Source organism: Eimeria tenella, genomic scaffold (assembly GCF_000499545.2).
Source record: "Eimeria tenella Houghton genomic scaffold, Eth_scaff2, whole genome shotgun sequence".
Lineage (NCBI taxonomy): Eukaryota > Apicomplexa > Conoidasida > Eucoccidiorida > Eimeriidae > Eimeria > Eimeria tenella.
In genome coordinates, this window is record NW_013541843.1 from 1,074,824 (window position 1) to 1,101,603 (window position 26,780).

The 26,780-nt window shown below is 50.1% G+C and overlaps 6 protein-coding genes across 6 annotated transcripts; 4 read left to right on the plus strand and 2 right to left on the minus strand.

The window, feature by feature from the left end:
- Window positions 1–710: 710 nt before the first annotated feature.
- Window positions 711–1,538, plus strand: ETH_00029735 (mitochondrial carrier domain-containing protein, putative; the record flags this gene model as incomplete). The annotated part of the gene is made up of 1 exon (XM_013374375.1): window positions 711–1,538. The coding sequence occupies one exon, from the start codon at window positions 711–713 to the stop codon at window positions 1,536–1,538; it is 828 nt and encodes a 275-aa protein (XP_013229829.1).
- Window positions 1,539–2,326: 788 nt separating this feature from the next.
- ETH_00029740 (uncharacterized protein) lies at window positions 2,327–3,025 on the plus strand (the record flags this gene model as incomplete). The annotated part of the gene is made up of 2 exons (XM_013374376.1): window positions 2,327–2,415; window positions 2,845–3,025. 2 exons carry the CDS (start codon window positions 2,327–2,329, stop codon window positions 3,023–3,025), a joined length of 270 nt encoding a protein of 89 aa, XP_013229830.1.
- Window positions 3,026–10,128: 7,103 nt separating this feature from the next.
- Window positions 10,129–11,621, plus strand: ETH_00029745 (uncharacterized protein; the record flags this gene model as incomplete). Its single annotated transcript, XM_013374377.1, has 5 exons — window positions 10,129–10,506; window positions 10,629–10,718; window positions 10,811–10,901; window positions 11,156–11,370; window positions 11,523–11,621. The coding sequence occupies 5 exons, from the start codon at window positions 10,129–10,131 to the stop codon at window positions 11,619–11,621; spliced, it is 873 nt and encodes a 290-aa protein (XP_013229831.1).
- A 974-nt stretch (window positions 11,622–12,595) lies between these two features.
- Window positions 12,596–12,958, plus strand: ETH_00029750 (uncharacterized protein; the record flags this gene model as incomplete). Its single annotated transcript, XM_013374378.1, has 1 exon — window positions 12,596–12,958. The coding sequence occupies one exon, from the start codon at window positions 12,596–12,598 to the stop codon at window positions 12,956–12,958; it is 363 nt and encodes a 120-aa protein (XP_013229832.1).
- A 155-nt stretch (window positions 12,959–13,113) lies between these two features.
- Window positions 13,114–15,226, minus strand: ETH_00029755 (uncharacterized protein; the record flags this gene model as incomplete). The annotated part of the gene is made up of 3 exons (XM_013374379.1): window positions 13,114–13,984; window positions 14,121–14,423; window positions 14,580–15,226. 3 exons carry the CDS (start codon window positions 15,224–15,226, stop codon window positions 13,114–13,116), a joined length of 1,821 nt encoding a protein of 606 aa, XP_013229833.1.
- Window positions 15,227–17,636: 2,410 nt separating this feature from the next.
- On the minus strand, window positions 17,637–24,494 carry ETH_00029760 (myosin heavy chain, putative; the record flags this gene model as incomplete). The annotated part of the gene is made up of 17 exons (XM_013374380.1): window positions 17,637–17,763; window positions 18,021–18,261; window positions 18,391–18,661; window positions 18,870–20,243; window positions 20,372–20,459; window positions 20,628–20,785; window positions 20,920–21,042; window positions 21,185–21,382; window positions 21,568–21,712; window positions 21,926–22,404; window positions 22,520–22,627; window positions 22,741–22,815; window positions 22,942–23,102; window positions 23,223–23,286; window positions 23,630–23,739; window positions 23,860–24,009; window positions 24,305–24,494. The coding sequence occupies 17 exons, from the start codon at window positions 24,492–24,494 to the stop codon at window positions 17,637–17,639; spliced, it is 4,062 nt and encodes a 1,353-aa protein (XP_013229834.1).
- Between the last annotated feature and the right edge of the window lie 2,286 nt (window positions 24,495–26,780).

A 26,780-nucleotide genomic window follows, 5' to 3' on the forward strand; every position in this document is an offset into this window, starting at 1 on the left:
CATTTAAGTGATTATGAAACCAGTACGCGTAATAAACCGCAGGAAATAACAGAGACAGCGCGCTGCTTACGGTGCGCGCATTACAGTGAGACTGAGGGACCCGCTGCCGATACGCGCTGTGGGGTCATTCCCTCTTGGTGTAATAAATAGAGATTTAACAGTTCACACGCAGTTTAATGGAATAAGTATCAGCTCATAAATGACAAATACTTCACTCAACACCCCAGACTTGCACCCAGGTGCACGCTTTATGCCCACCAAGGGCCCCTCATCATATGAGGGCCCCTGCTCCCGTACCCTACATCCCTCCCTGAGGGCCCCTGGGTTGGAGTAAGTGCTGCTACGTCTCCATTACGTATACGATATAATCTTATAGACGATTCAGTCATAGGGAGACTCATTCTCGTTGCAACACTACGGGGACAGCATCAGTATACTCTAGAGGTCGCAGGTTGCCAGCAAGGCCCTAAGCCCGTGCAGCTCTGTCAAGCCAAGCACGAGCCCTTCTCATCCCCTCACCTTTACAGTTCTTTATTGATTTAAAAGAGAGAGCTGACCATGCAGCGGCCGATAGGGGTGCAGAAGGCTACCGCGGCAACCGCAAAAACTGCAGCAGCTACAGGAAGGCGCCTCTCCAGAAACCAACACGGAGAGATCCCCGACTTTTCCTGTGCGGGCAGAGCTCTGTAGGGATCTGTGACCTTTCCAAAATGACTCCAGGAGCGCAGCAGGAGCAACTGCTGCACCAGGAGTTCTCGTCAGGAACAAGCGCAGCGAGGAGGATGCCGAATTCCTTCGAGTTGCTTGTAAGTGCTGCCGTCAGTGGTCTTGTAACGAAGACGGCCTGCGCCCCTATGGACCGCCTGAGGCTTCTTTACCAAGTCCAGGGCATGCTACGGCACGACCAGGAACACCAGCGAAGAGCTCCGTCTCCAACAGCACAAGAGGGAGCCTCTGTATACCAGGCTTCTAAGGCCAGAGACATAAGTAAATACGGGGGCATCGTTGATGCTATCAGAGTCGTAGTTAAAGAAGAAGGCATAAGGGGCCTCTGGAAGGGAAACGGAGTAAATGCAATGCGAGCTGCTGCTTGTTACGCCATCAAATTTCCAGCGAACGATCTAGCTAAGCGAGCCCTCGGAGACAGAAGCAACAAGCACGGAGGCAGCAGCGCAGTCAGCCGCAGCAGCGACGGCAGCAGCCTGCTCTCTCTGCTTCTAGCTGGGGCTGTTGCTGGGTCACTGCAGAAGAGCCTCTTATACCCTCTGGATCTCCTGTCCGTTAGAATAGCTGTTGGCGTGAATGCCTCAGCCTTGGGCCGCACAGGGTCTTCGCACGCTGCAGCGTCTTGCGGCAGCAGCAGCATTAGTAAAACTGACTGTGGCAATAAGGGTTATAGGGGGGTGCTGGATTGTGCAAAACGGGTGTGGCTGCTGGAGGGTCCTAGGGGTTTTTTTAAAGGCTACTCAGTCACCCTTTGGTCTGGAGTGCCATACGTCATGCTACAGATGACGGTTTTTGATTTGTCAAAGAGGTAAGGGTACATTTAAAACTGAAGAGGCCTTCCAAGAGTACTGTGCTACAAATATTCACTTTGAGAGACTAGTGATTTGATAGGCACACCTGTTAGTGTACAGCTGAGGCTAAAGCGACGCTGAGCACACACAGCGTACGCAAATGCTGACGCTAAGGCTCGTGAATTTTTCTCTATGATTTTAAGCACAGCTGCGTACATCTGTACACCCTTATCATTGGGCAAAGAGCAGGAGCTTCCAGCAGGCGTTTATGTGTGTGAATCTGTCGCAAGCGTTAATGAGCAGCAGCAGCCAACAGACAGTGTGGGTCCCGCAGAGCGATTGGCAGCACTGGTATCTTCTCCAGAAGCTCGAACTTAAAAACTTATTTTGTCTTAGTGAATTTAAATGCTTCAGAATTTTGGGAGATGCCGCTCAAAGAAGACAAGCGGGAGGCTCGTGGCCCCTTGTGCTGCTCACGGCAGGTGTCTCAGGTATGCTCCTTGCCGTCAGCACCAGATCGCATCATCAGTAGCATTAATTTTTAATGGAATTGTACAGTTGCATGAGTTGTGAGGTTGTTCCAAGAGCTTTGCACATGGCAGCGCGTAGACCTGTGCGCTTCTACATACCCTTTTGCCTTACTAGACAGGAGAGACAGTATTTGGTTCTATACGAATATTTGACATATTCAGATATTTGCATCTATTCCACTGGCAGCGGAAGAACATTTCCTCAATTTACGTGGTGGTGCTTTAACAGCAGTAGCCGCTGATGGAGCTAATGTGTTTGTTGCAGGCAGCGCAGCCAACATGGCGGCACAAGCAATTGTGTTTCCGTTTGACACCATCCGCAAGCGCCTCATGAATGACGGCATAGACGGCCGCCCCAAGCTGTACAGGTACTCAAGAACGCTCTTGCGCGCATCGCTGTTACACAGAGAACCGGCTGTGTATCTGTTGTACATTGGTGCACGTTGATATGTGCCAGCCAATGAGCGTGGCAGCCTTCAATCATTTTGGTTTCGGATAAAAGGCTGCTTTGGGCAAGTCATAAATAAACATGAGTTGCCAAAGCTTGTATTTGCTGTAAAAATGCAATCAGCGCACACGTATGTGCTGCCATGTATCCTATGCCCTTGTGGCTCCAAGGTGCCGGCACACTTTGCGTAGCTTAACTCTTCGGGCTTCGTTGTTTTAAGGCCATATCTTGTGTGTCTGACGGCGTGGACTGTCCAGTCTGTAGTCAGTTCCATCTGTACCTGGAAGAAGGTCTTTGCGTGTGTCCTGCCTGCTGTGAATTTGTGATGGTTACAATTTGCTTACTTCAGTTCCACGCTGAGCTGCTTCAATGCCATCCGCCATACTGAAGGCTTCCGCGCTTTCTACTACGGCATATGGCCCGCGACTTTGCGTAGTATACCGGCTGGGGCGATTCAGTTCGCCAGCTACGAGTTAATGAAGGAGCTGTTTCTCACGAGAACAGCAAGGGCAACGCCCAAAGCAGCCTAATCCAGTAAGCGCAACATCGGCCATTGAAGTGGTACATTTTGGAGAGGAGATGGCTCGTGTCAGTCTGCGCATGATCATGGTAACCTCTGCACAGGTGCGGAGAGCTCAAGGCAAAGGCGATTGTTCATGGGAGCTTTTAAATTGCTTGAACGTCTGCTTTTAATCCTTTGGAGTGGCTCTTTGCAGTTCCACTGCATGTGGGTCTCATGGCAGATGAACTGGTCGTCCACTGCCACTACTTTGGTCACTGCCTTATCGTCTTTAGAGTTTCCTTTTGTATTCATTTCTCCCAAGCGTTTGAAATCTCCAGAAAAAGTCGCCCTTTACTGGCAGCCACAAAGTACGCGGCTAGTTACCTTTTGGGAGAGACATTAGGAACATATAAAGGCGCACTCAGACCACCTAATTTGAAGTGGCTTATTTGTTCGTTAATTCTGTCGATAAATATCCCCAGCTTTGTTGGATGTGAACAATATTAGGGGTCCCGGATTGGAATAATTTGTGTGCTGTTGACAAACCGCGGCCTTTATTTATAGTATGCACTATTAATTCGTGATGTTGGCGAGTTCCTAGGATAGTCAGCATTCTTAAACTGCTTAGGAGCAATGCTGGGCAGCTGGGTGCAGTACAGGTGGGGGACGTTCGGGATGATATCTGGACAGCGCCACAGCACAAGCGTATAGACACCACTGCACAGCAACATCAATCGGCACCTGGGGAGAACGTGCCTGAATTGTGGCGTATGAACCGCAATAACGCAACGGCCATACAAGAACCAGGAGAACCCTCACCGTTGATGCGTACATGAAGTGCACGCAAGGGAAACCTCGGAAACCACCAAGGAAAACAACGGACAGTTTGGCTCAAGGGATCGCTGAGGCTGCATAGCGGATAAGACCACAGGAGTTGATCTCTGGCCTTCAGGACCAGTGGCACAACTGTTCATCAGCTACATCTTGTTCCAAAACCTACCGCCGGGGTGGAATTCCCACGGGAAATGCCGGGAATAGAGCGTTTGGAGTGGTCGGTTCCAGTGCACCATAACATGCGGACAAAAGCATGGGAGCACCATGCGGACCTTCCTAGGCTCTATACAGACCTGTCTCGCAGGTTTGAAGAAAAAACGCAGGCCACGGGACCAGTACCTATTTGGGGGACCAGCAAGTACTGCCTTACTGCGCCGGATACATCACAAGGACAGTTTCAAACTAGTAGAGGACCGATCCCATAGAGGGTTCTGTGCCGTATGCTGTACTCAAATGTTAGAAGTGTAGGCTTGAATTTAGTACAAGGACGAACACGGACAGCACACTGCATAGTTTACAGCCACAGTAGAAAGAGTTGTAGTTTTAGAAAGAAATACTATACTGTCCTCTCTTGTGCCAAACTTGCGACCGGGCTAGGCATTTTAGTCATGAATAGCGAAATGGAAGAACCATCAACCATCATAGCGGGAGAAGGCAGCGGAAGCGTTGGCTCACATCCACTGGACCCGTTTGGCACCCACAGAGTAAAGGGGCAAGGACTTGTGGTAAAGCGAGGATGTTGTGTACATTCTGGGTGAAAAGGGAAAAAGAGACGGGGAACGGGTTATGGCCAAATACAGCGTAAACAAATGACTTACTGACGAGACAGGCGGCAGTTATTAGAGTGGAGCATATGGCAACACTCTTACGCCCACTCCTTAGATAGACAGGTCACACGCAGGAACCAAGCTAAGACTGGATATCGAAGAGATGGTGCGGCGGATGTAGAAGAAGCCTTTCAACCTTGGTGTGGTTGCTGCCAGGCTAATAAGGGAGCCTTACCCGAGGCGAACTTACAGTCCTCCGTGGGGGGACGAATACGCAGGGAGCGACGAAAATGTGGCATGGCCCCTAGCTTTCTCCAACTGTGCCACCTTGCCTGAGCTACTGCAGACAGCAGAAGCGCAAATTGCACCTTTGGCCGTGTCTGACGCATTCCGTGAGCTCTAGCCTGTGTACGCTACAATATCTGCCTGATTGCCCCCAGAATTGCCCCTGCAGCATCGCATGCTGCTTCTTTCTGGCATGCTTTCAGCAAAGCCCGCTATCTACTTGATGAGGCCTGCTGAGTCGGCGTTTATGACTAGTGCCTATGAAGTGCGCTGACGCTGGATAATAAGTACGCACTCCCCTTACTGTGCCCTCAAGATTGCAGTTGAGAAGTATGATGATAGTTGAAAAGAGTCGAATATGCGCACTGTGACAAACCAACAAGAAGTAAGCTCCTCTCCAACTGCCTGTCAACTATCCATGTCCCTTATCCCGGGGATATGAAGAATGCTTAAGAGTGTGTAGTTCTTTTCGAAAAGCAAACATTTGTCCATATCGTTTGGACATGACGGTCCGCTGGAAGAGCGCATTACGTTTAGTAAGGGGATTATTTCGCTATGGTATAATGCCTTTCTGCCTTGAGGAAACGTTCGCCGCTCTTCAACGCAATACCAACACGTAGGCCCAACCGATACTAGGTCAAAGCGTGTGCCCACAAGAAAAATGCAAGTTTTCGGACGGGTATGTACCTACCTCATACACAAAGCCAGCGCAGTGGGTATAAAGCCACTCGCAGACACAGGAAAAGTCATTTGTCTATCGCCCGGCGCGTGAAACAACGAGGCCCGTGTATGTCATCTCCTTGCTACGACTAACTATTGCTGCATGTTTATAGAACCTCAATTCACCGATGCTTTTCAGCCTGTTGCCCGCCTCACTTGGAAAGGTGTGTCTTTTTAGTGCGCAAAGCCTCATATGAATGCACTACGTAGCCTAAAGCAGTGCCTAACTGGGAGCGGAACCGTACAACTTGCATACACAGTGAAGCCTTTTTAAGTTGTCAATTGACGGGCTCACCTATGAATTAGACGCCGCCCTTGAGCACGAACAAATATCGCTTGGCTTCTTTAGTCGTGGTCTGAGCCCCACTCAGCAGACATGAGCGATACACGACCAAGAGTTTCTCGGCTTATTGTGCGCCACTTAGTTTAGAGAATATGCAGATCAGCAGGCTCCCTCAGAGTGGCTGAACACGTCCAAAGTACTACAGCACCGTACGGCTCGATGGCTTTATTATCATAGAAACACTGCAGGACCTTTAGGAAACTCGCATCCAGGATGCACAATATGGAGTATTCGATGCGTTGCCAAGGCATCTTTAATAAGCAGCCCCTGCTGAGCACGGTGAACTGCCTCGTATAGCACGCATTTCCCAAGGAATCACGGGTGCCGATCGCTGAATGTTCTTAATAGGGTTACATTAGCCAGAAACTTCGGCCACAGTATAAAATGGTGGCATTCATAGGTGAGCGTGTGCAGCGGAGACCACTGCTAACGGAGATTTTCCCTTGGACAACGATCAACTAGGCAGCACCTCTCATCCAACGCCTCCTCCCTTGAATTGAGTCCATTGGCACGCGATTTCAATCACGCAATCATGGCATTTGAAAGCAGTGCGCCTGGCTTCAACTATCCGATCCCTCCTCAAGCCTACGTCTCTTCCTATCCCAAGTGCGCAGTATATGCGTGTCCTACACTGCTAGCCGAATGGAGTCCCATAACCTCAAATTTTCTGTCTGTTTCCAGTTTCCATATCTGCTTGTCTGTTTCCACGGCATATATCACATTTTCATGCCGACTCCTCACGCATGTGCATTATAACCATCAGGGCCACTTGGCTGATGGCCTGATGGCCACAGGGGACAAGATGGGACTTTAGTTTGTCTGAGTAAATATTACTATTGGCATGGTATGAGGGCTAATATTAGGGGATATCTTAAGCCATGCGTGCGGTACTGAGACTCTAAGGCACTCACGTTTAATAATTCTGCTCTCCTCCACCCGCTAAACACTCCATTAAGTCCTTGGAGTCGTCAGCCTGTATTTTACCACTTCTCACCGCTATCGGTCAGGACTTTGCACTGATGCTTGTGAAGTCTCTTCAGAGGTGTTTTTCCATGCTTCATTGTACTTCGCTAGGAGAGAGGGGCAGCTCCGATTCACGCATGATCTGCTGGATGTACGTGCAGAGCACCTCCTCCTCCAGATTAGGATTAACATGTTCGGTCTCTCCGTCGGTCTGGAGACAACAGGCAGAACACAAAAGTGCATTATCATGGAACAGCTGCCAAGCTGGAACCGAAGGCCTCATAAATGAATGCATTAGGGAACCTTCGATAAAGAATATGGCTGTCAGCCAGATGTCTGACGGTGTTTGCTGCTTTAATACTTTTCTTCTCGAAATTGAATTAAGCTTCCCCATCTCTAAAAGCAATGACTGGTCTGAACACCCGCATAGCAGACGATCTTGGCCGCTGCTGTGGAACCTGCAGAAAGCTCGGTACTATAATGTAGGCTGACATGACATCAGAGTCGTAAGGGAGTGAAACGTTCTAGTTTGCAAAAGCCATGGGCAAGACCCATGGAGTACAACACTGATTACGCGGTAGGGGACACACGATGGATCAGCAAACAGATGTTGCAAGCCATTCAGGAAGGCACTTCATGAATGGCTTGCAACATCTCCTGGCACGTTTACAGAGGTTTGTCTACGCTCAGCTAGAGCATCAGCAAAGCCACCCACCGTTTGGCGTTACTTCCTACATACATTCGTCATGGTGCCTTGCGGGTGACCCAGACCATTCTGCATCGCCACCCTTATCCTTTCTTGGTCGCCAGCAATGCCGCTGTATCTTCCCTCCCTGTACCTTCCTATCATCGAGCAATAGCTACCCGCAGTATGATGCGATTATTGCCACTACCTTCATCCAGTGGCATTTAGCAAGTCACTAAAAGCGGAAGAGAGGCAAAGGTGGCTGGGGGCATCCATCTCAAGCGGCACAGGCTTAGCGAACTACAAATATGCTAGTGAACGCTTCATAATAAATTGGCAAGGTCTTCGTAGGCCATGCAGGGACGATTCCACCATGACCGAAGGTAGGATGGCTCACGGGGCGAGGCTTTAGGGCTTGTTGAGCTTGCAAACCGAGTCTTCTGGCCCCGATGTTACATGATGCAATTGGTATTGTAACAGTCGCTACATCTGCTAGCACATCAGGTACTGAGGGCTACCTTTGGGTGTGAAGATCCACAGTAATGGATACGGAAGAGTTTTAAGGAGGAAGGGCGCTGGGCGGGCACGGGTCTATTTCATCTGCCACGGTGGACTACACTCCCAGTTAGGCCTGCCCATTTCACGAATTTGATTCAATGGTTTTTGCTCGACTTTTCCGTTTAATTCGATTTGTGCATTCACAGGCTCAATTGCCGGTGTCCCTAGGACTTCACGTAGCGCCGACCACACGCTGGGCTGGTAAGTTATCAGAGTAGCTCTTATACGCACGCTCCCATTTCAATGCCAATGCGGTAACAGTTCCTGACATTGCGCCTGGTTGTACGGCTTTCTAGATTCCCGACCCCTTGCATCGAGCGTTACCATATGGCGTCGTAATTGCAACCTCCGTAGCCACAGCTCTTCTACTCCCAAAGTGTGTTGTCTTCAGATTACAGTCTATATGAAGATTGGACACTGTTCATGGACACTCCTACCAGTTCCTGGCACAATAGAAGAGCATGTGCACTCAAGCTCCTTCTGAATGCAACGCTCTTTTCAATAAGCTGCTTATTCGAAAATAACACAGCATTGCTGCAGTATTGGGCACGCCAACAAATTTGCCGAGCACAACCTTGCATTGCTCTAGCGGGCCAGCGGCCAAATGCCGTCAGTACAGGGGGTCGTCATACTAGGGCAGCTTAAGGACTTGAAGGCTCCACCGTAATCCACGGCATCGGCGTCAAAAAGGAATGCACTGAGAAGAAGCGCAGGCACCTTCTAAAGCAGCCACCTTCTAAAGCGGTTGTTCAGCACTTCTGATGAGCAGAGTAATATATAAGGGGCATAGCCGCGTTTACGAAGCTTGCCTAAACATTAACGCCAACAACAGTTCCCTGCTATATGCGTCTCTGGCTGAATCTGATACTGGCACAACTAGCGACGTCCTCACAAAGATTATTAAAAAAACTAACTTAAACAGTGGATCCTTCTTCAAGAAGTAGCCAGTCCCTCGGGCTCTTGATACCCTACCCACCAACCCGGAGTTACTGTACTCCACAATAAGGAGTTCCACACCTGGTTGCACTACTTTTATCGTTATATTGATGCGCCATTTTTCGCAGTAGCCTTCTACAGCATCTTGCGTTTTGGGCCAGACTACTTTCCTTCAGAGCAACTTCCCTCAGCGTAGTCTTTAACGGGAGAAAATTACATGTGGACTTTGACGGGCAGCTCATGCAAACCATTAAAAGGGCAGTGTAGGCTCCTCATCTAGGTAGCAACTTCCAACTTCGTATGGGCTAGCGCAAATCGAAGCGCGCGATTGATGGCACAGATCTGCGTGATGGCACAGATGTGAGTGAGCACGTAAACGTATGCACCAAGGTATGGAACGAAAGCTTGCTGCAGCCGTCAGCTTTATGACGGGCTCAGAGGCCTACGGTGAGGCTCCAATAACTGCAACGGAAGGCTTTCCGCAAATCTGAGATGAGCGCTGAAAGCGCACCTGCCCCGCGCAGTGCAAACAATCAAGCAATGAAACGTATCTAGGATCTGACATATATAATTGCTCATCCAAACACAAAACTGATCCTGCTGGACTCCAGAAGAATGCGCTAGGCGTGCAGGACGCCCGGAGCCCACTGTAAAGCCTTGTATGTGTGCGCTCCAGCAAAATTGTTGGCTTCGCATTGAGTGCAGTGTCTGTCCTCAACATATATCTAATAATAATAACAAAAAAGATCATAAACTTAGAGTATTTAGGTTGTTTCGGCTATAGTTCGGACTGCGATTGTGCGTTTGCATGCGGAGGAGTGGCTCGCCTCTGTGGCCATGCACACAGCAAAGTACGTCGAACGATAGCGTTAGCTTCCCAGCGTTGAGAGGAAAGTTTCACACTGAGTCATTTTCTGCACGAACCTGTTCAGTACGTAGCTGGGATCAGTGTCGTCCTCCTGTGGCGTGGAATGACACATGTCCCCATATGTGTCTGTTATCCCGTTGTCCTTTTTCCGTTGCCTGTAGCTTAATTCATTATGAAGGAGGAGTGTTTGCAGGCACTGAGCACAGTGGACCCATCAGCCACGCGCCAAAACCCCAGCTCCCACCCGCAGACAGAGACCGTCCGATCCAGCCCAAGAAGCACCCCTGACCGATCCGGGGAAATCAGCTACACGGGTGAGTCAAACGGAGAAAAAGGAAGGTCATCAGGGGAGGACAGTGACAAGTCCAATGCACTCAGTGCCAAGTACGTCGCCTACCTTGGCTGTATCAAAGACAACTGGTCCTCCTGTCATGCCGCAAAGCTGCTTGATGAAGAGCTAATTTCTTACCTACGTCCCCGTTTCGTGTTGCTTTCGACGCCACTCAAAGTCAGGGTGCTGACTTCCTTTCTTTACATTAAGGCCGACCTGGTACGCAGAGACGGAGTATCCAGCTACCGTCTACCTGCCAGCACTGCTTTACTGATCTGCACAAAACCATGCTAAGGCCGTACCAGCTCTCTGCACTCATTCTGTTGTTTTGCACAATGCAGAGGGAAAGATGCAGCGAAACACTGAGTGAAATCACCAAGGAGGGGGAGACGGACCCAAATGAGTGGGTAAAGAAGCTTAGCCGCATCCTCGTAAGTCTTAAAGCCATGTCATTTTAGCTGTGCTCTCCAGTAATATGCGTAGGGAATCCACATTCGATGTAATTTTCGTTTTGATGACTCAGATTCCCTACATTACGAGCGGACGCATAGACTTGCGCGAGACAGACACCGAGACCGCTTTCAGGATTATCAATTTTCTAGACGAACAAAAAGGTCAGACGATCACTTCGATTACTCAGACCCCTCATATCCCCGAGTCATTCGTACTGAGCACCGTGCAAGCTACTGTAGGTGCACCGCTTGCTTGTTCAGAAGTATACAAAGCCCAACTACAGGAGTTCCTGAGCCTACAGGAACTACAGAAGTTCCTGTAGACTCAGGAACATTGCGCACCAAAAATTCGCCACACCTGTTTCTTTGACGCAAGCTCGACAGTAGTGCTAGATCTGTGGCATGCTTTAACTCAGCACTAAATCCACAGCAGGGTCCTTATCGCCAAAAAGCGGGACTCGAAGAGCAGCACATGTGTGAACCACACACTGAAATAGAATCTGCTTCTGCAGTGGCTGCAGCCGCGAGCAGCGAAGACCCACTGGTGAACCTGCTGAAACTACCGCAGAAAGGGGTTCTAGAAATGACCCTTTTCAACGCACGAGACAGCTTCGACAATCTTTTAAAGGGAGTAAGTGCAACAAAGTATGAGTCTCCTCACATTTTGCCGTGTCAGTGGTATGGTTACTTGGCATTTTTAACTCGATTTTAGTTCTCCGTCCTTCAGGCGTCTGTGTGAGGTTCTCCAATTTTTGCTTGCCGTTGTTTTATGGCACTTGCCAGATCGTCCATCGGGGAACCCAGGAGCTACGAAGGGCTCTGCGAGCGCAGCAGCAGCGAGAACGGAAGCAAAATGAAGCAAGAAAGGATTTTGCACCCTGAGAACGGTGTAAATTTTACATCGTTCTCATGCAGAGCAAGCATTACGCGCAGTGTCTACTACGCCAAGCTGCGAGATAGTGAAGCGAGAAGGATTACCCCAACCTGGTGATGAAGGATATTGCAGCGCGTGTAAGGCATGTCAGGTAGAGTGTTCAGCACACCGGCCTGTGGAACACCCGCTGCGTTGCTGAAGGGTTTTGCCTCTGGCGTGGCGGCGTGCCCACTCTCCTTTTTTTTGTAACGTTCGTCTTGCGTTGAACGTGCACTGAAGGCCTTTTAAGTTACTTCCGTTAGGTTTTGGAGTAAGCAAAATAGAACCAACCAAGTAATTGCGGAAAGAGCTTATCCAGGCAGGTAAGCAGCCACCCAATGTGCTCACCTTACTTTGAACCAGCCGCAGGTCCTAACTTTTCGGAGCCTCTAGGTTTAAAGAAACCGGTCCCCGGGAGGCATACCTACCAAAGGGCACAACTACGAGAACCTGGGGCTCAGTACATCCTCCTATTAAGGAGGATTTGCGTGCCACTGAACGCACCCTACTGAAAACCACTCCGCCCTGGCTTTCTACAGTGCCCCCATTCTGCACAACTGCGCAGCCTCCTCATACTAGACCACCTTGGAGACGGCCGCCTTCTGCGTATCTGTGCTCTGCAACGTGTCACTGGTCCTCCCTGGCCACTCTTGCAGCCCCCAAAGCAGGCGGATGTTTGCTGAATGCTCGCTATGGCATGCTGCGCATCTGCAAGACGCCCAAGACTTTATACACCGAGCTAACTTTAAGCATAAACTCTGGAAGGAGGGCAGCGAGCTGAGATGCTCCCCGCTCCCACTAAAATGTACCTGTGAACCTGGCACTGTCAAGGGGATCTACTCCTCTTCATGCCAGAGCACAGCGTGATGCACCCTGGCGTCAATACAGAGTCTCCACACATGGCTGGTAAGCAAACGGTGACAAGCCGAGCGGCAACTGCTAAATGCTACTCATCACCGCCCTCTCTGCGCATCCAATACAGCCACTTCTGCGACGGGTGCTTAAAAACATACCTCTCTCCTGCCCACAGAAAAAAAAGGCATCGCGTGTTATGCAAAGCATCTCAATCAACACGGCTGACTATGATATATTATCACGGACTGGTATGAAAGAGCCATGGCACGGATCATGCAAAATCAACAAGCGCCACGCTTTCTTAACGGAAGGACGCATCTTAACAAAACAAGCAGCCACAGCTGCGCGACAGCCAAACAAGGCAAATCAGGCCGCGTCCCGTGGGAAACAATCCATTTGTTTTCAAGTCATGACGCGCAAGCACGTGTACCTGCATCAGCACACCGTCTGACGTCAGGGGTATCATCCCTGTTTAACGAAAATCAATATATTTAATGTGAATCCTTGTCCGTAGCTTAAGGTCTCGGAACGCTGCGTTCTTCAAAGGAACAGCAATAAAATGGGCGAGCAGAAGTGGCACCAGATTCTGCAACAAATTGCTCGCAATTACCAAGCTGCTGACCATGTGATGCTGTTCCCGCCTTCTGCACCGTTCTCTGCAAATGCAGTTCGTGATGCATCCTTCTCTCTGTACGGTGAACTCTCTCGGACTACTTTGTCCAAATCGCATCGTCGCCGTGGTAAGCGGCAATGCATCTCCTCTGCACCACGTAAGCTATGTAGACCTGTAAGCCCTGGTGGAGGAGCCGTAGAGCTATGCAGCTGAATGGGCGACGAGTACGACTTCCCATATGCACCAAAGACCTCCTGAGCATCCATTAGGGGGTTTGTCCCGAAGGCAGGCTCAGTGCTACGCCTGGAACCATGGACGGCCAGAAGAGCCGTCTGCGCACCCACTAGCGTCGAGCCGTCGAATCCTATATCAGAACATCGGGTCAGGAGAGGTGCAGCCTGCCTGGGGAGCGCGCAGCCATTTCCCAATCCGGTCGCAGTAGACGAAGTGAAACTGTGCTCCGGTGATAGACTCCACATTGATGCTGATGAGATGCTCGTACAACTGCGAGACGGCAAGCACCTGGGAGATTCCGAAGCTGGTGACAACAAAGCATCCGTTGAGCGGTCCGAACTACTTGAACCTTGGGTGTCCCAACGCTTCAGAGAGTTCACCTTGGCCAAAAGTGTGTCCAAAGAAGATGCCGACGCGTTGGCGCCCGAGTCAGGTAGCATTCCTCCATTTATTACCTGTCGCAGGCAGTCAAACGTGACTTCACCTTTGTCCTTCAATTTGTCATGGTTCTCTTCCACGGCTTCTGCACCGCAGGCTGCCGGCATCCTTTCCCTTCTATGGCCTGAGCCCCGTCCACTAAGCCGAGACTGCTGCTGCTGCCGTTTCTTCCTCTCCAGGTGAGGAGGAAGGCTGCAGCAACAAGGCACACGCAAACACACAGAGCACTCTCAAAAGGCGCATTTCTGCTGTCAAAAACAACCTGCACTTTGCTCGGGACCAGATAGCCACTTTAGAGTGAGATGCGACGAAATTGAAGCAAGCGTACTTCTCCGGTCGAAGATCCGCGTCTCCATGTGCGTGCCTGCACAGTTCTCCACTGTAGCAACAGCCCTGTCGCCAATACTTGCATATGGTTGTTTTGAAAACACCAACAGTCGACTGAAGCTCGTGCTCTCCATGAGCAAAATTGCAATCCTCATTTTCGCACTTTCCCTTCAACCAGTACTTACACAAAGATGTCTTCCGCAGCTCCAGCTTCTTCTGCAGTTCCGTCATGTTGTGCGCATAGTTGCAGCTTTCCCTATTTGGGCAGATACCCAATCTCAAGAAACTCAAACACAACAAGTTCCTGCAAAAAAAAAATAGTAGTTCGCCCACGCAGACTCATACAGAGCACGTCTGCAAGAAAAGATCACCAGACAGCTGCCAGATCGCAAGATCATTCTCTCGCAGCGGGCACTCCGATGTGTGGAGGGTCAAATGCCAGCACGCTACGCAGTATTACCGCTTTGGGAAAACGGGCTTCCGTTGAAGCCCGCCTTGTGCCTGAAGATGCAGCATTGTGACTAGGGCAGTCTGGAGGGCTAAATGACTGTCGAGGATCGCGTTGGAAGAGCGGCTGGACACCCCCTTCTCTCCTCGACGCTCGCGACCCGAGTGCTTGATTGGAGACGGTGTGCCATCGCGAGCTCTTCTCCCCCCGGAATGCGCCGAGCCGGACTTCGTCAAAATATCCACATACTGCTGACCGTCCGGTTCCCGGGCCCCTGGTTGAACTAAACCTTGTTCTGCAGCGTGAAGCAGCTGCTCCAAAAGCAATTCCTTTGGCTGCTGCACCACACTAGGGTTAGGTAAGAACAGCTGCTCGACGTCTGGCAACCGACGGCCCCGAGGGCCTTCTACGGGGTTGCTCTTGTCACCAGCATGGCCGCCAAGAGCAGCTTCGCCTACATGCTCAAGCGTTGCAGCAACACCGCCAAGGACGAGGCGCTGGTCATTGCCCCCGTCACCTGATTTGCGAGAGACTATGGAAGTAAGTGTGTTCCTTCCATCTGCCGCAAACCCGCCCTTCCACGGCATCATCTGCTGTCCCTGGATTGATGAAAAGCTCCCATCCGATGGGATAAGGAAGACGTGTCTAAAGCCGTCCATGTCGGCTACTTTCCTCTATATCAATCCGATCTCCGCCGGGTCCTCCAATACTCCGTCAGGCGGCTGGACTTCTCAGGTTCAGGAAGACACGCTCAACCGTGCCAGAACAAGCAGAAACTAGTACAGAACAACTAGCTGCCGAGAGACAGGCCTTATTTGAACACTCGTGGAGCTCAAAATAAAGCGGCGGCACAGATACACTTATTCAGGAGTAGAGAAGACGCTCCTCGTAAGCAGTAAAGCGCCAGCACCTCCATAAAGCGTCCGAAAACAAAATGCTGTGCGACCTCCCTCGCACCCGTGTACCGTGAACTTCTCACGCTGACTGGACAGTATGCTTCTTTCCGGTCAGTGTGTAGAGCAACTCGTTGGTAAAAAAACGACTTAAAATGCAAGCTGCAAACCTCGAGGACAGAACTCGCAAAGCAAGGGAGCCTCCAACCGCAAATGACTGCGAAAACCCAAGAACAGCTACAATTCTACTCGGAGGGACGAAATGCGTCAAATCCCCATTCCTATCCTGTGCTCTCCTAAGCAGAGAAATTCCCGTAAGGTACTTATATTCCAATATATTAACACGAAAACAAACCACTGCTGAACCGTCGCCTGTCATGTGCCCAGCTCCGATATCTTCAAGATCAGAGCTCATTACAGCTGGTACAGTTTTCCAAAAATCGTACTTAAATTCTATATCCCTCTGCTGCGATAAACTCCACCCCTGCACAGGGCGAATCTTGGAGCGTCCTTCAACCTTCAAGAGGGGGGTGGTTCACTTAGGTGTGCTGGTAGCAGCGTGCAGCCGAAGCATCTACCTCAGCGAGTACTCAGTTCATTAAAAAACAGGAAGATCCTGATGCGCAAAAATGCTCAAGAGTCCCTACGTTCTGCTTCAAGACGGTAGGGGGTGAGGCTGGGATGCGACGCGGTCAACATCCCGTACCTTCGAAAACTGCTGTCCTAAAAAAAAGACACTTAGCACCTTTGGAACTGCAGTTGATTGCAGTGTTGTCAGAACCACAAAAAACGAAAAATGAGTTGTAGGCCCAGCCCATGACGCAGTAGAGCAGGAACGCAATTCAGTTGAAGGCGAGACCCTATCCTGAGGTGGACGCTGTCGTCTCGCAATTCAACTTTGTGAGACCAGACGCATATATTGCCTGATCTCTTGACAAAAACATTAATATAATAACTGAATAAAGAGAAAACAAAAATCTGGCGGACTGGCTGCACCGATGGTCTTGCTATAACAGACCAGTGGAGAGCACTGCTGCTTCGACGCTCTTGAGGCAGGGGGGAGAGGCGCGGGCGCAGACTGTAGCAGTGACAAGCTGGGCTTGGAACCAACAAGACATGATGAATTGTGTTTAAAATGAACAGAATTCATATTCCTAAGTGTACAAAATTGTGTACTAGCAATATATGCTATTCATTGTGTAACGAGTGCCACCTGTGGGGGTGAGGAAGACGACACTGCACACCCACCGCAAAACTGAAGTTGCCTTTTTCCGGAACGTCCTTCAGTGAGGAAATATAGAAAGACTGAAACTTAAGATGGTGCGGCACTGGGAGTGTGCATAACCTTGCTTACTGCCAAGGGACACGCGACCACTTAGTGACCCTTGCGGACGGGGGAACGGAGGAACTATCCTCTGACAGTGCCCCTACAGCTCAACGCATTTGCGCTGCCACATCCCACGACAATATGTGCAACTAGTGCAACTGTACTAGTGCGATCGTCTACTGCACCACACAGAGCCTTGAGCACCCCCACTGAAAGCAGAGCCGTCCTGGCACTGTGCGTCGGCCTTCACGAATTAGACGCGAACTGCCACCTGCACAATCCCCCAGCAGCTACAGAAAACCTAGGAGAAGCAGGCAATGAGACATCCGAGGCGGGACGTGACTGGAGGAACTACGGACCTCCTGGCGTCCAAGGCTACCTACCGGCATACTACATTCCCTTCAGCCCACACAGCTTCCAACAAGAACAAAAAATTCTCGTGATGCCTGGTGAATGAGCGCAGTACCAGACATATGTGTACACACCAGAAGAGCGCTGCGGTGCCACTGGCACCCCGGGCCACATGGAGCAATTCCTCATGGCCGCTGCTACACGACATGCGATGCGCCTTAATTGAGAGACGAAATGAGTGCAAACCAAAGGCACCGTGAGTACAGCGGTTGGGACAGGAAAAAATGCGCCCGCTACTACAGCAGCGCGTGGAAGGGGCGCTGCTCGGTCTTCGTTCAGGGAAGTCGACCCGAGGCTGACGTAGCAGACTCAGCAGCTCAGCATCTGTACCTTAGGGCTTCTTCATTGAATGATACTAGCACTAATTGAGGTCTGGCTACTATATGCAAGCCTCTCAAGACGCCAGACTAAGCTGTGTTGATATTTTTATCGCATGCTTCATGCAGTCGCAGTCCAGTAGACGGTACCACTCAGCTGCTGGCAGCGAGCCTCAGCAAGCTGTAGCCGATGCAACGTTGCCGTTTCGACTTGTCTCCGGCGGCGATAAGTCAATGTCTCCCGATAACTGAAAAGGCCCCTCTAAACGGGGGGAATTTCCGGAAGACCCCATGTAAAGACGAAGCGCCTGCACCTCCTCTTTTCCTCTGCCACAGCTCAACACAGAAAACATTTCCTTTCTGAGGGTTTATCATTAGGCGCTAGGTTCTTCTTTTGTTCAATCACAAGCAGCAGCATGAGAAATAATGTAAGCAACTTTAAGTTTACTGCCGCCGAAATGTCCAGCCGACACAGTGCAGTCACAGCTAACTGGGTCGTACTTACGCTGGCTTGAAAACTTGTGTATGGGTTTGCCATCGCTCTGATTGCATGTCAGTCGAGTAGGCAGCTGATGAACAGCATGTGTGTGCATTCTGAGAGTCATTCGCTGACCAGCAGCCGTCACGCCACCTGCATAACCAATCTTGGAACCTGCTGCCCTGCAACGCCGGAATACGTGGACGGGAAACGCCACCAAAACCAGAAGGTACTATACCCGTTGCCGCAGCACGGATGTCCAGCATGCCTGCGAGAAACGACGTTGAGAAATACTTGTTTGAATTACCAAAGGAACAAAGTTCACTCCAATAAACTCGAATTTCTACAACCGCCTACTACAGAATAGACATTTCCTATAGAAAGTCTATTCACTCACCTGATATGTTGATGGTTTTGTCGTTGCTGTCCCGGCTTTCGTGGACGTTCACCAGCGGAATAACGAATGGAGGATAAGAAACATTAAAAACCTGAGTTGTACCACTAACTGCCCCCTTCAAGTCTGAGAGTTGCTGAGCCTCGACTTTCTTGAAGGCATTGAACTCGTTGGCGAGGTCATGTAGTTGTCGCTGCAGCACTTCGAGTACACCGGCAAGCCCAGCATCTCGACGCTCCGTCAGAATGAGGGCCTTGAGCTCTTCTAGCTCTCCCTAATTGGAACCCGCAGTGTAATGAATATAGACATAACGTAGGAAACTGACGACTGCAATTCGGAGGAACGCGACTCATTACGGCTGCTTTACCTGCTCTTCAGAGACAGGTTAGACCGTTTAGCAGATCTAAAAACTTGGCCCTGCAATTACCGCAACTAAGCGCTTGCTGCTACTCCATAATTCGAGTGAGAACAATGGAACGAACCTTTAGATATTCATTTTCCCGACGCATGCGTTCATTTGCTGCAATGAGAGCTTTTTCTTTTTGATTGCTCGCCTGCTCCTCCAATTTTTTTTGTTGCTCTTGCAGCGAAGCAAGCAGTTGCTGGATATGCCTCTGATTTTCTTCTGCCTTATCTATTGCATGTGCACTTTCCATGTCCTTTGCCCTGAGTTGCTCATGCAGCTTCTCCACCTGCTCTGCGAGAACATCCCGCTGCGCCTTCAGCCCTGCTGCCTCATACAGATTCCAATCCTGCATAACAGGTTGCGGTGCTGTCGCGTGCCTCTCTTTAAGCTCGGACACTTCGACGTGAAGTCGAAGGCAGCCCTGCTCAAGTTCTTTCAAACGATCTTTGAACTGAGCCTCCCTGCCCTCAAGTTCAGCCGCCTGCAGCTTCACAAGCTGTCGCTGGGCATCTTCGAGAGATCTTTGGTATTGTTCCGTACTTCGCTCTAGCGTAGCCTCAAGTTCTTTGTACTTTTCCTGGGCCTTGCTCAAACTATCAAGAAGAGCCTCGTGCTTTTGGTGCCACTGAAGAGCTACTTGCTCATGGCTTTTATTCGCTTGCTCCAGCTGAGCAGAAAGGGATGAATTCTGCTCCCTCAGACCTTTTATTGTCTCTGCGAGTTCCTCATACTCCTTCCTCAGGCACAAAGCTCCTTGATCAGCTTGTTCTAAAGCAGCGCATTTCTCTCTCTCTAACTCTTCAATTTGTTCCTGCATGACTGCAAGGGCAGCCTTTTGAGCTAATTCCAGTTGTCGCTTCTCTTCTTCCTTCTGTGACAAAAGCTGCTGGGTTTCCTCCTTCTCGGCCTGGAGCCCTAGCTCAAGGTCAGCAATATTCTTTTTCAAGCGCTCAGCCTCTTCTGTGAATGCAGCTTCACGAGTGGCAAAATCCTGAATTTTGTCGAGGAGCTCTTGCATGCGTACCTGCATGTGCTGCACCTCCCGTTCCTGCACCCGCAGAGCCTCCTGTTTTTCTTCATTTAGCCGGCTCATTGCTTCCTTCTGAGCCGTAAATTCTGCTGTTTTCATCTCAAGTTCGAATTTTTGTCGTGTGGCCTCTTTAAGTTGCTCTTTCAGCTCTTGCAATTTGTTGTATGCAGAGCGAAGCTCTGCCTGCATCTCCTCTTTCGCCTCTTGCGCTGCATTGGCTTGCGCCACCAGGTCTTGCTTCAAAGTCTCCGCCTCGCTTTCTTGTTTAGCCAGCCTACCCTTTAGAAACTCCACTTGTTGCTGGAGCTGTTCTTGCATTTCCCTAGCATTAGCTTCAAACTCACGTTGCTCTGCCTCCATGGAACGCTGCTGGAGAGCGCTCTGTGCCAATGCGTCAGCGCGGCGACGTTCTTTCTCGAGCTTCATAATGCATGGCGCAACAGATGGCACTCCTTCTATTAAACACAGTGCGCTTTAAACGGTTCGCGGATTTGGCATATTGACTGACAACCATGAAACCCCTTAGACATGGAATAAATCGGACTTACCAACTCCAGTAATTCCTCTCTCCGCTTCTCCGCCTCGGCACGTTCCTCCTCGCTAACACTCCCACGTTTCACGAGTTCCATTAGTTTACTGAGTGATGACAACAAGCTTATGCAGAGCTCAAGAAATGGGTATGGCTGCTGGGATGTTCAACGCTACTCAAGCAAGAATCGCCTAAATAAATAATGAGGAGTGATCACACTGAAGCTGAATGTTCGTTACTGCAAAGGAGAAATCCAGCCACATCCAGCGCCTCACTGAGTAGTCACGCCAAGCGCATTCGCGACGTTCGTCGTTTCTACTAGCTGTCCCTCAAGGCTCTTCACACGCGAAGAAAGCTCTTCAATCTCCTTCATATTCTCCTCCACGCTGCGTTGAAGAGTAGCCCTCTGCTCCTCCAGCTCTGCTTGATGCTTCTGCGGCAAACACTCAGCAGGCCCTCTAACTCCGCAGTTTTGTCCGTGCTTGTCGTTCACTGATCTTTTCGAGACACTGCTTGGTGCTCGTACTCGGCTCATAGCCATATCCTCCTAGCTCAACACGCTCCTACCTCAGCTTGATCCAGAAGGGACGCTTTCATTTGCAACTCTTTGAGCTGCTCCGCTACTTTCTCCTCAAGACTCTTCACAACATCTGCTGGTGCCCTCGATGCCAAAGCATTGGCATGGCTTTCCTGTGCAAGGCGCGTTTACAAAGCTACAACTTTCAGCCATAATGGCTACAGGCAATTGCATTCTTGTAGGAGAAGCAGCGTGAGACAAAACAGGGGTGGTCCAGGCTTTGCGGCCAAAATGTCTACAAAACCTAGCGCGTACCTGAGCGTCACGAAGCATTTGCCTTGCTTCTTGTACTTGAGCCTGCAAATGCTCATTATCTGCAGCCGTCAAGCACAGGGCAGCAGTCGAAGTGTTGAGATCGTCTTTGGTAGCTTCCAGGACCTGCGCAGTGCGCTGGAGCTCAGCAGATTTCCTCTCCAGTTGTTCTCTGGCGGCAGCAAGTTCGCGAGAACGTTCCTAAAGCGGCAATGCAGCAGTACACAAAAGCAAATGAAGCCACTGCTTGTACTGTGTCCGGTTCTACGCGACAAGTCTCTCAGCCCTCGCTGCAAACAATGTAGTGCGCAAGTTTAAACAAAGCAAGTGAGGCATCGAGGGATAATTCCCCCAAGTGCTGAAAATGGAATTTGCGAAAGTCATACCTCCAGTTTCTGCTGTGAAACTGCATCCCTTTCTTCCATTTCCTTCTTAATTGAAGTGAGCTCTGCCTTAAGTTCTTCATTGGATTGTCTTACGGTATCCAGCTCCGCGAGGGTTGATTTCAACTTGTCCTGCACCTCGCTCAGCCTGAAACATGCCAACGATACACAACGTTCACCGCAATCCCTATGTATTGTAGATTGCTGCTCCAAGAGCAACTGTTTGTTTCAAGAAACTTGAATGCGCTCAAGCATTAAGTGTAGGCGCCCAGCTATTAAAATTGCCAGCTTTCTGGAGCCCTGGCATCATCGCATCTTGTCAACGCGACAACGTTCGCCCCAAATGGATTCGACTACTCACCTACGGGGCATGCTGCCCAACTTGGTCAGGTGCAGCTCGGTAGCCAATGACACGGCCGGCTCCGCAGGAGCGGGTTGGGGAGTGACAAGGAGTTGCTTTACAGACGCCCTGCGAGGGTTTGGCGCCGCACCAAACAAGTGGCTGATAGAGCCCCGAGGTGTGACTTGCCTGCTCGTGACATCTCCTCCTCTGGGCGACTCCAAGGTGGGAGCTTGTTGTTGAGTGCTCAGCGTCACATTCAGAGACTCCAGTAGCCGGCCCTTGCGATCCAGCTCTCGCTTAAGAGACTTTATTTCTTCGTCCTTCGCTTGGGTAGTGCCTTTAAGCGTAACAAGATCATGCGCCAGTTCTGTCACTTTCTGAGAGTCCTGCGTGCTAGCTTGCACGGTCAGTTTCTTAATAAGCTCTTGGAGAGCCGCACACTCCCTGCTCAAGTTATGTTTTTCTTCCTCAAGTTTAACCAAATCCTTCTGGTTCTCCTGAGCCAAAAGAGATCCCCCGAAATACTCAGATTTTTGGAAGTTCACTTCTAGGCAGTAAAACGTGCACGCAGCAAACCAGCTCTGTTGCGGCCGCCGCAGCTTCAAGGATTACCTGGTATGCCTTGATGCGTGCTTCCAATGTACTTAACTGACGTGTCAGTTCCCGTCCCTCGGCCTCTAAATCTGAAATGCGCTCTGTCATCTCCTTGAGCTCTTGAACCTGCAGCGACAGAAAACTCAAAAACTTGGCTATTAATCCAGAAACTTTCACATGCTTACTCTACTGAATGCCGTGCCCCCCGAGAGCCTGAAGCTGTAGGTTACTTAGCCGACCTGCTCATCATTGGTTTCCACTGCATCTTGAAGCTTTTTTCTCAGCGATATAACGTCCTGCTTCAAGTGTACATTCTGCATTAAAAAGAAATCACCGTTCATGGTAGCAGTGCAAAAGATAGGAAGAAATGTTTCGTGCTGGGGTCGCGCTACACAGAAACAATGCGCAACGTGCACTCCCCCGCGAGGCATTGTGCTTACCTGTTCCTTCAACTTTCCTACTAAATCATCGAAATCATTCTGAAGATAGTCCAAAATTTTATCAAATAGCTGACCCAAGACCTGGGGATGCAGATTGGTATAATCATCTGTTGTCATGTTCTCAAGACTGCAAGTGGAGAGCCTCCTTTGGGATGCTGAATCTGACGTCACAACCGCACCCAATCTCTTTAAGTATACGCGTCCAGTTGCTATATTTTTCGCTCTACTTTTGAAGAACGTTCTCTGTCAATCATGCTCCACTGAATTCAAGAGCAACTTACCTTCCCAGTCGACGTCAGGGGGTTCGACGTCCCTATCCGACATGTAATCCAGGCAATCGCTTTGCTGAATAGGAAGAAGGCAAGAATAGCTGCCTCTAGTCATAACGCCAAAAAGCAACAGTGACTGTTTAGTTGATGCAAGTCGTTCTAAGTTTCACTGAACAAGCATACGCCACCTCTCGAGTGAGCAGTTGATAAAGCAGCTCTCAGTTGGAACATATTGTCCTTCACTAGATGAGCATTATTTCCCACTGAGAGCCTTCAATGGCCACAAAAAACGACCTTTGAACTCGACAACGACTAAAAGCACAAACCATCCGTGGAGCAATAGCTTAAAAAGAGAGAAAGTACTCGGCTGGCACATTGAAGAGAACTGGAGTGCCATTGTTATGTGGAGAATTGCTCACTGCATCGCAGTCGGATTCATCTGATTCCTGCTTGTCTGTGCTTCGGTTGCTTCCGAACATATGTAGCATGCCGCGGCTGGCAACGCAACTCTGCAGTTCCTCGTCTAGGCCTGAAGAATCCGCATCATGCGTTAAACAACGTCCAAAACAAGGACACAGAATAAAAGCTAAGAGCGCCTTTAGCCCAGGAGCCCAGGTTATGTGCGGGGCGCAACTGTATAATGACTTACAAGAAATGGAAACAGACTTGCTCGCGGGCTCTGACAAGCTTGGAAAGGACCTGCGTACGCGTGTTCGCCTCCGGAGCAGCAGCGTCTGAGTACGTTTGATTGTCTTGCGCCGCTCCAGGGCATGCGCCACGGCGTCCATTTGCTGATGAGCTGCACGAATAAAATTACACAAAACGTGAGACCTGAAAAAATTCAGTGAAGACCTGAAGACCTGAAGAAATTCGACGATGGAACTATTGGCAAAAGCCATGAAACCGGCGGGAAACTATTCACAACGCGGTCAGAATCGCGCGTCTCCACTCTGGTCAGCTCCTCTACATACCCCCTAACGACCTGAGGTAGCTTCGGAGTAACTGACTGCGCTTTTTCAAGCTTAAATATTCGCCAACTTCAGTCGCACACTCAAAGTGCCACTCGTATGGCAAGCGACACACACAGGGCCTACCTTCATTGCCGCTGCCGAAGCCAAATAAGCCTTCCGTGCGCGTCGACCTCTTGGAAAGGGTTCTACCTGCCTGTAGGACGCTCCGCGCCCGTCCAGGCGCTTCTTGCTGCAGTGCCTGTGCAAGATTCTTCTTGTAGCGGTCTAGCAAGTCCAAGATTGCCGTGAGCTTCGCAAAGTTTTCGGCATCCATTCTCACCGAATTTGGGGCTCCTCCCCAGCAGCGAACTGCGGAGGAGGCTACAGTAAACGTGACAAAAGTGAGTTGTACAGGTGCCCGTTATGAAGCATTATAGGAGATGAAGCAGAGTGCAGGTGGTGAGGGAATGCAAGGCATGAGTGCGTATAATTGGTCGCAACAAAGAAAGGCCATCTAGCTTATTGACTTCTCACACTTCATAGCGTCCCCTAAGAAAGAGCACCAAACTACATGCATTCGCTGCTTCTTGACGGGAGCGACCCTGAGGATGGTGCAGGGCAGGACAACCCTCGAAAACAGCAGGACAGCGAGCCCCTCTGTGGCAGTGGAATATCACTCAGTAACCAGAGATGGTGAAGGGGAAAATTCTTGTTGAAGGGGAAGATGCAGCGGAAAAAGTTGGCAAATTATAGCCTGTACTTCCTGCGAGGCAGCCAATATCGGCAGTCCAGGAAAAAGGTTGCTCCCAAGACCGGGTAGGCTGAAAGAAGGTAAGAATATGGAGCTGAAAACAAAAATTGAAGTAATCTTAATGGTAAAATCGCAGCAGGGGGGAGGAAGAGCGTAGTTTTTCGACCACGTGCCACCATCAGTCGATTCGGCGAGCAGGCAGGTGCGATTGGTGAGACGTTCAGTTCGAAGATACAGGTCTGTGCGAAGAGCCTCTCTAAGCAAGCATTCCTATCAAACTGTAGATTTGCCCAGCACCTTGCCCAAAAACATTGGGCTACGTTCTGTAAAGATACCGGGCGCGCTGACGGAGCAAGCTGGCGTGGCCCAGCTGCTGCTATTCGGGGGACAGAAAAACGGGGCTCTTTGCTCACACCGTAGGAAAAGACTTCTTCATAAACCAGAAACAAGCGTTCTTTACCACCACTCAGCGGCGCTCGATAGCCCCCAGCATGCTTGAGAAACCTCACCGAGGCAAGCCCGAGCAGCCGACTCCTTGGGGCCCGCCAGAAGGCCGCGGCTCCCACTCGTCGCACGAAAACAACTGGTCCACCAAATATTATGCATTTTCGCTTTTCTTGGACTTCTTCTAGTTACAGTTGGCCTACGATTCTAGTCCAGTTTCCAAACGCTCCCGTGCATGTAGGAATGAGCAGCATCTGAAGGACTAGAGCCCAACCGGTGGTCCAGCTGGACCAGTACACAGGTTAAGTACCAGCACCAACAGCTCGCTGACTAACGTACTCGTTCTATTTTAAGGGATTCATTGCAGCTTACCAGATAACATTATGGCTGAGACCAAACTATATTCGTATTCTACGATGACCTTTCAGGCTCACGCAGAACTGTGCGTAGCCTGTTGGCCACATCGAGCAGCGACATTAACTCGAAAATGCATGTTCCTAAGATTTTGGCTAGAATAGCACTTTGATTTCACAAAAGGCCGAGATACCACGGGTAGAGACTAGATATGGGCGGTTTTGCATGCATAGTACAATCTGTCAAGCCATGGCACACCTCTGCACAAATGGGTGCTCCCTTGAGCACAAAGAATCTGAAAACAACCGCGCCTCCGATCAGCTCATATTTTTACAAGACTTGGAGCCGAACGCCCCCAGCATGCTGGAGGAACCTAAATAAAGCGAGGGCTAACGCCGAGGGAAGTGGCCCTGCAAAATCCCCTCACCACAATACGGGAAGAGGAAAATGATGAGTCACATATCCATATAATGTATTCTCGGGATGAAAAGAGCTTCTAAACGACGCGGCGGTGATCCATGCAGCTTCGCTGGGCAAGCCAATATACCGTCCGCAGCAGTGGGAAACAAGCCTTGCCAGGCAAAGCTCCACTGTTTGCTTTCTTTCTGTGTGAGCTGAGGCTAAATTGCGTGCTACAAAAATAAGGATATAAAGGAGCTGATACGTATATACCGTTGCAAGCAGCTAGTAGCAAAAGCTAACGGAAGAAAGTTCGAAAGTGGTACGACTTCAGCAGATAGCCGAACCACCGTCCCTGGATAGTCAATAGGTAACAGAGCTTGACATTTGGATCGCAGTGCTCTGGCAGTTATATGCTTCGCCTTGCTTGAGTAAATGAGTGTCGGACGATTACTGCCAAGGCATCAGAACTTCGAAGCAGTAACTGTTCAACTTTGTACAACTCGAAAACCCAGACTCCCCAGCCCTGGCTGCGCTACCGTGAAGTTACGGAACTGTACTGGAAAACGACAATGCCAGTCTGGCAAACAGTGTCAGTTCATTGCGTGCCGCCTTCCTGTGGCCTGCCAACATTGGTTGGTCTCTTTGGCAATATTGCAAAATGGCACGCGC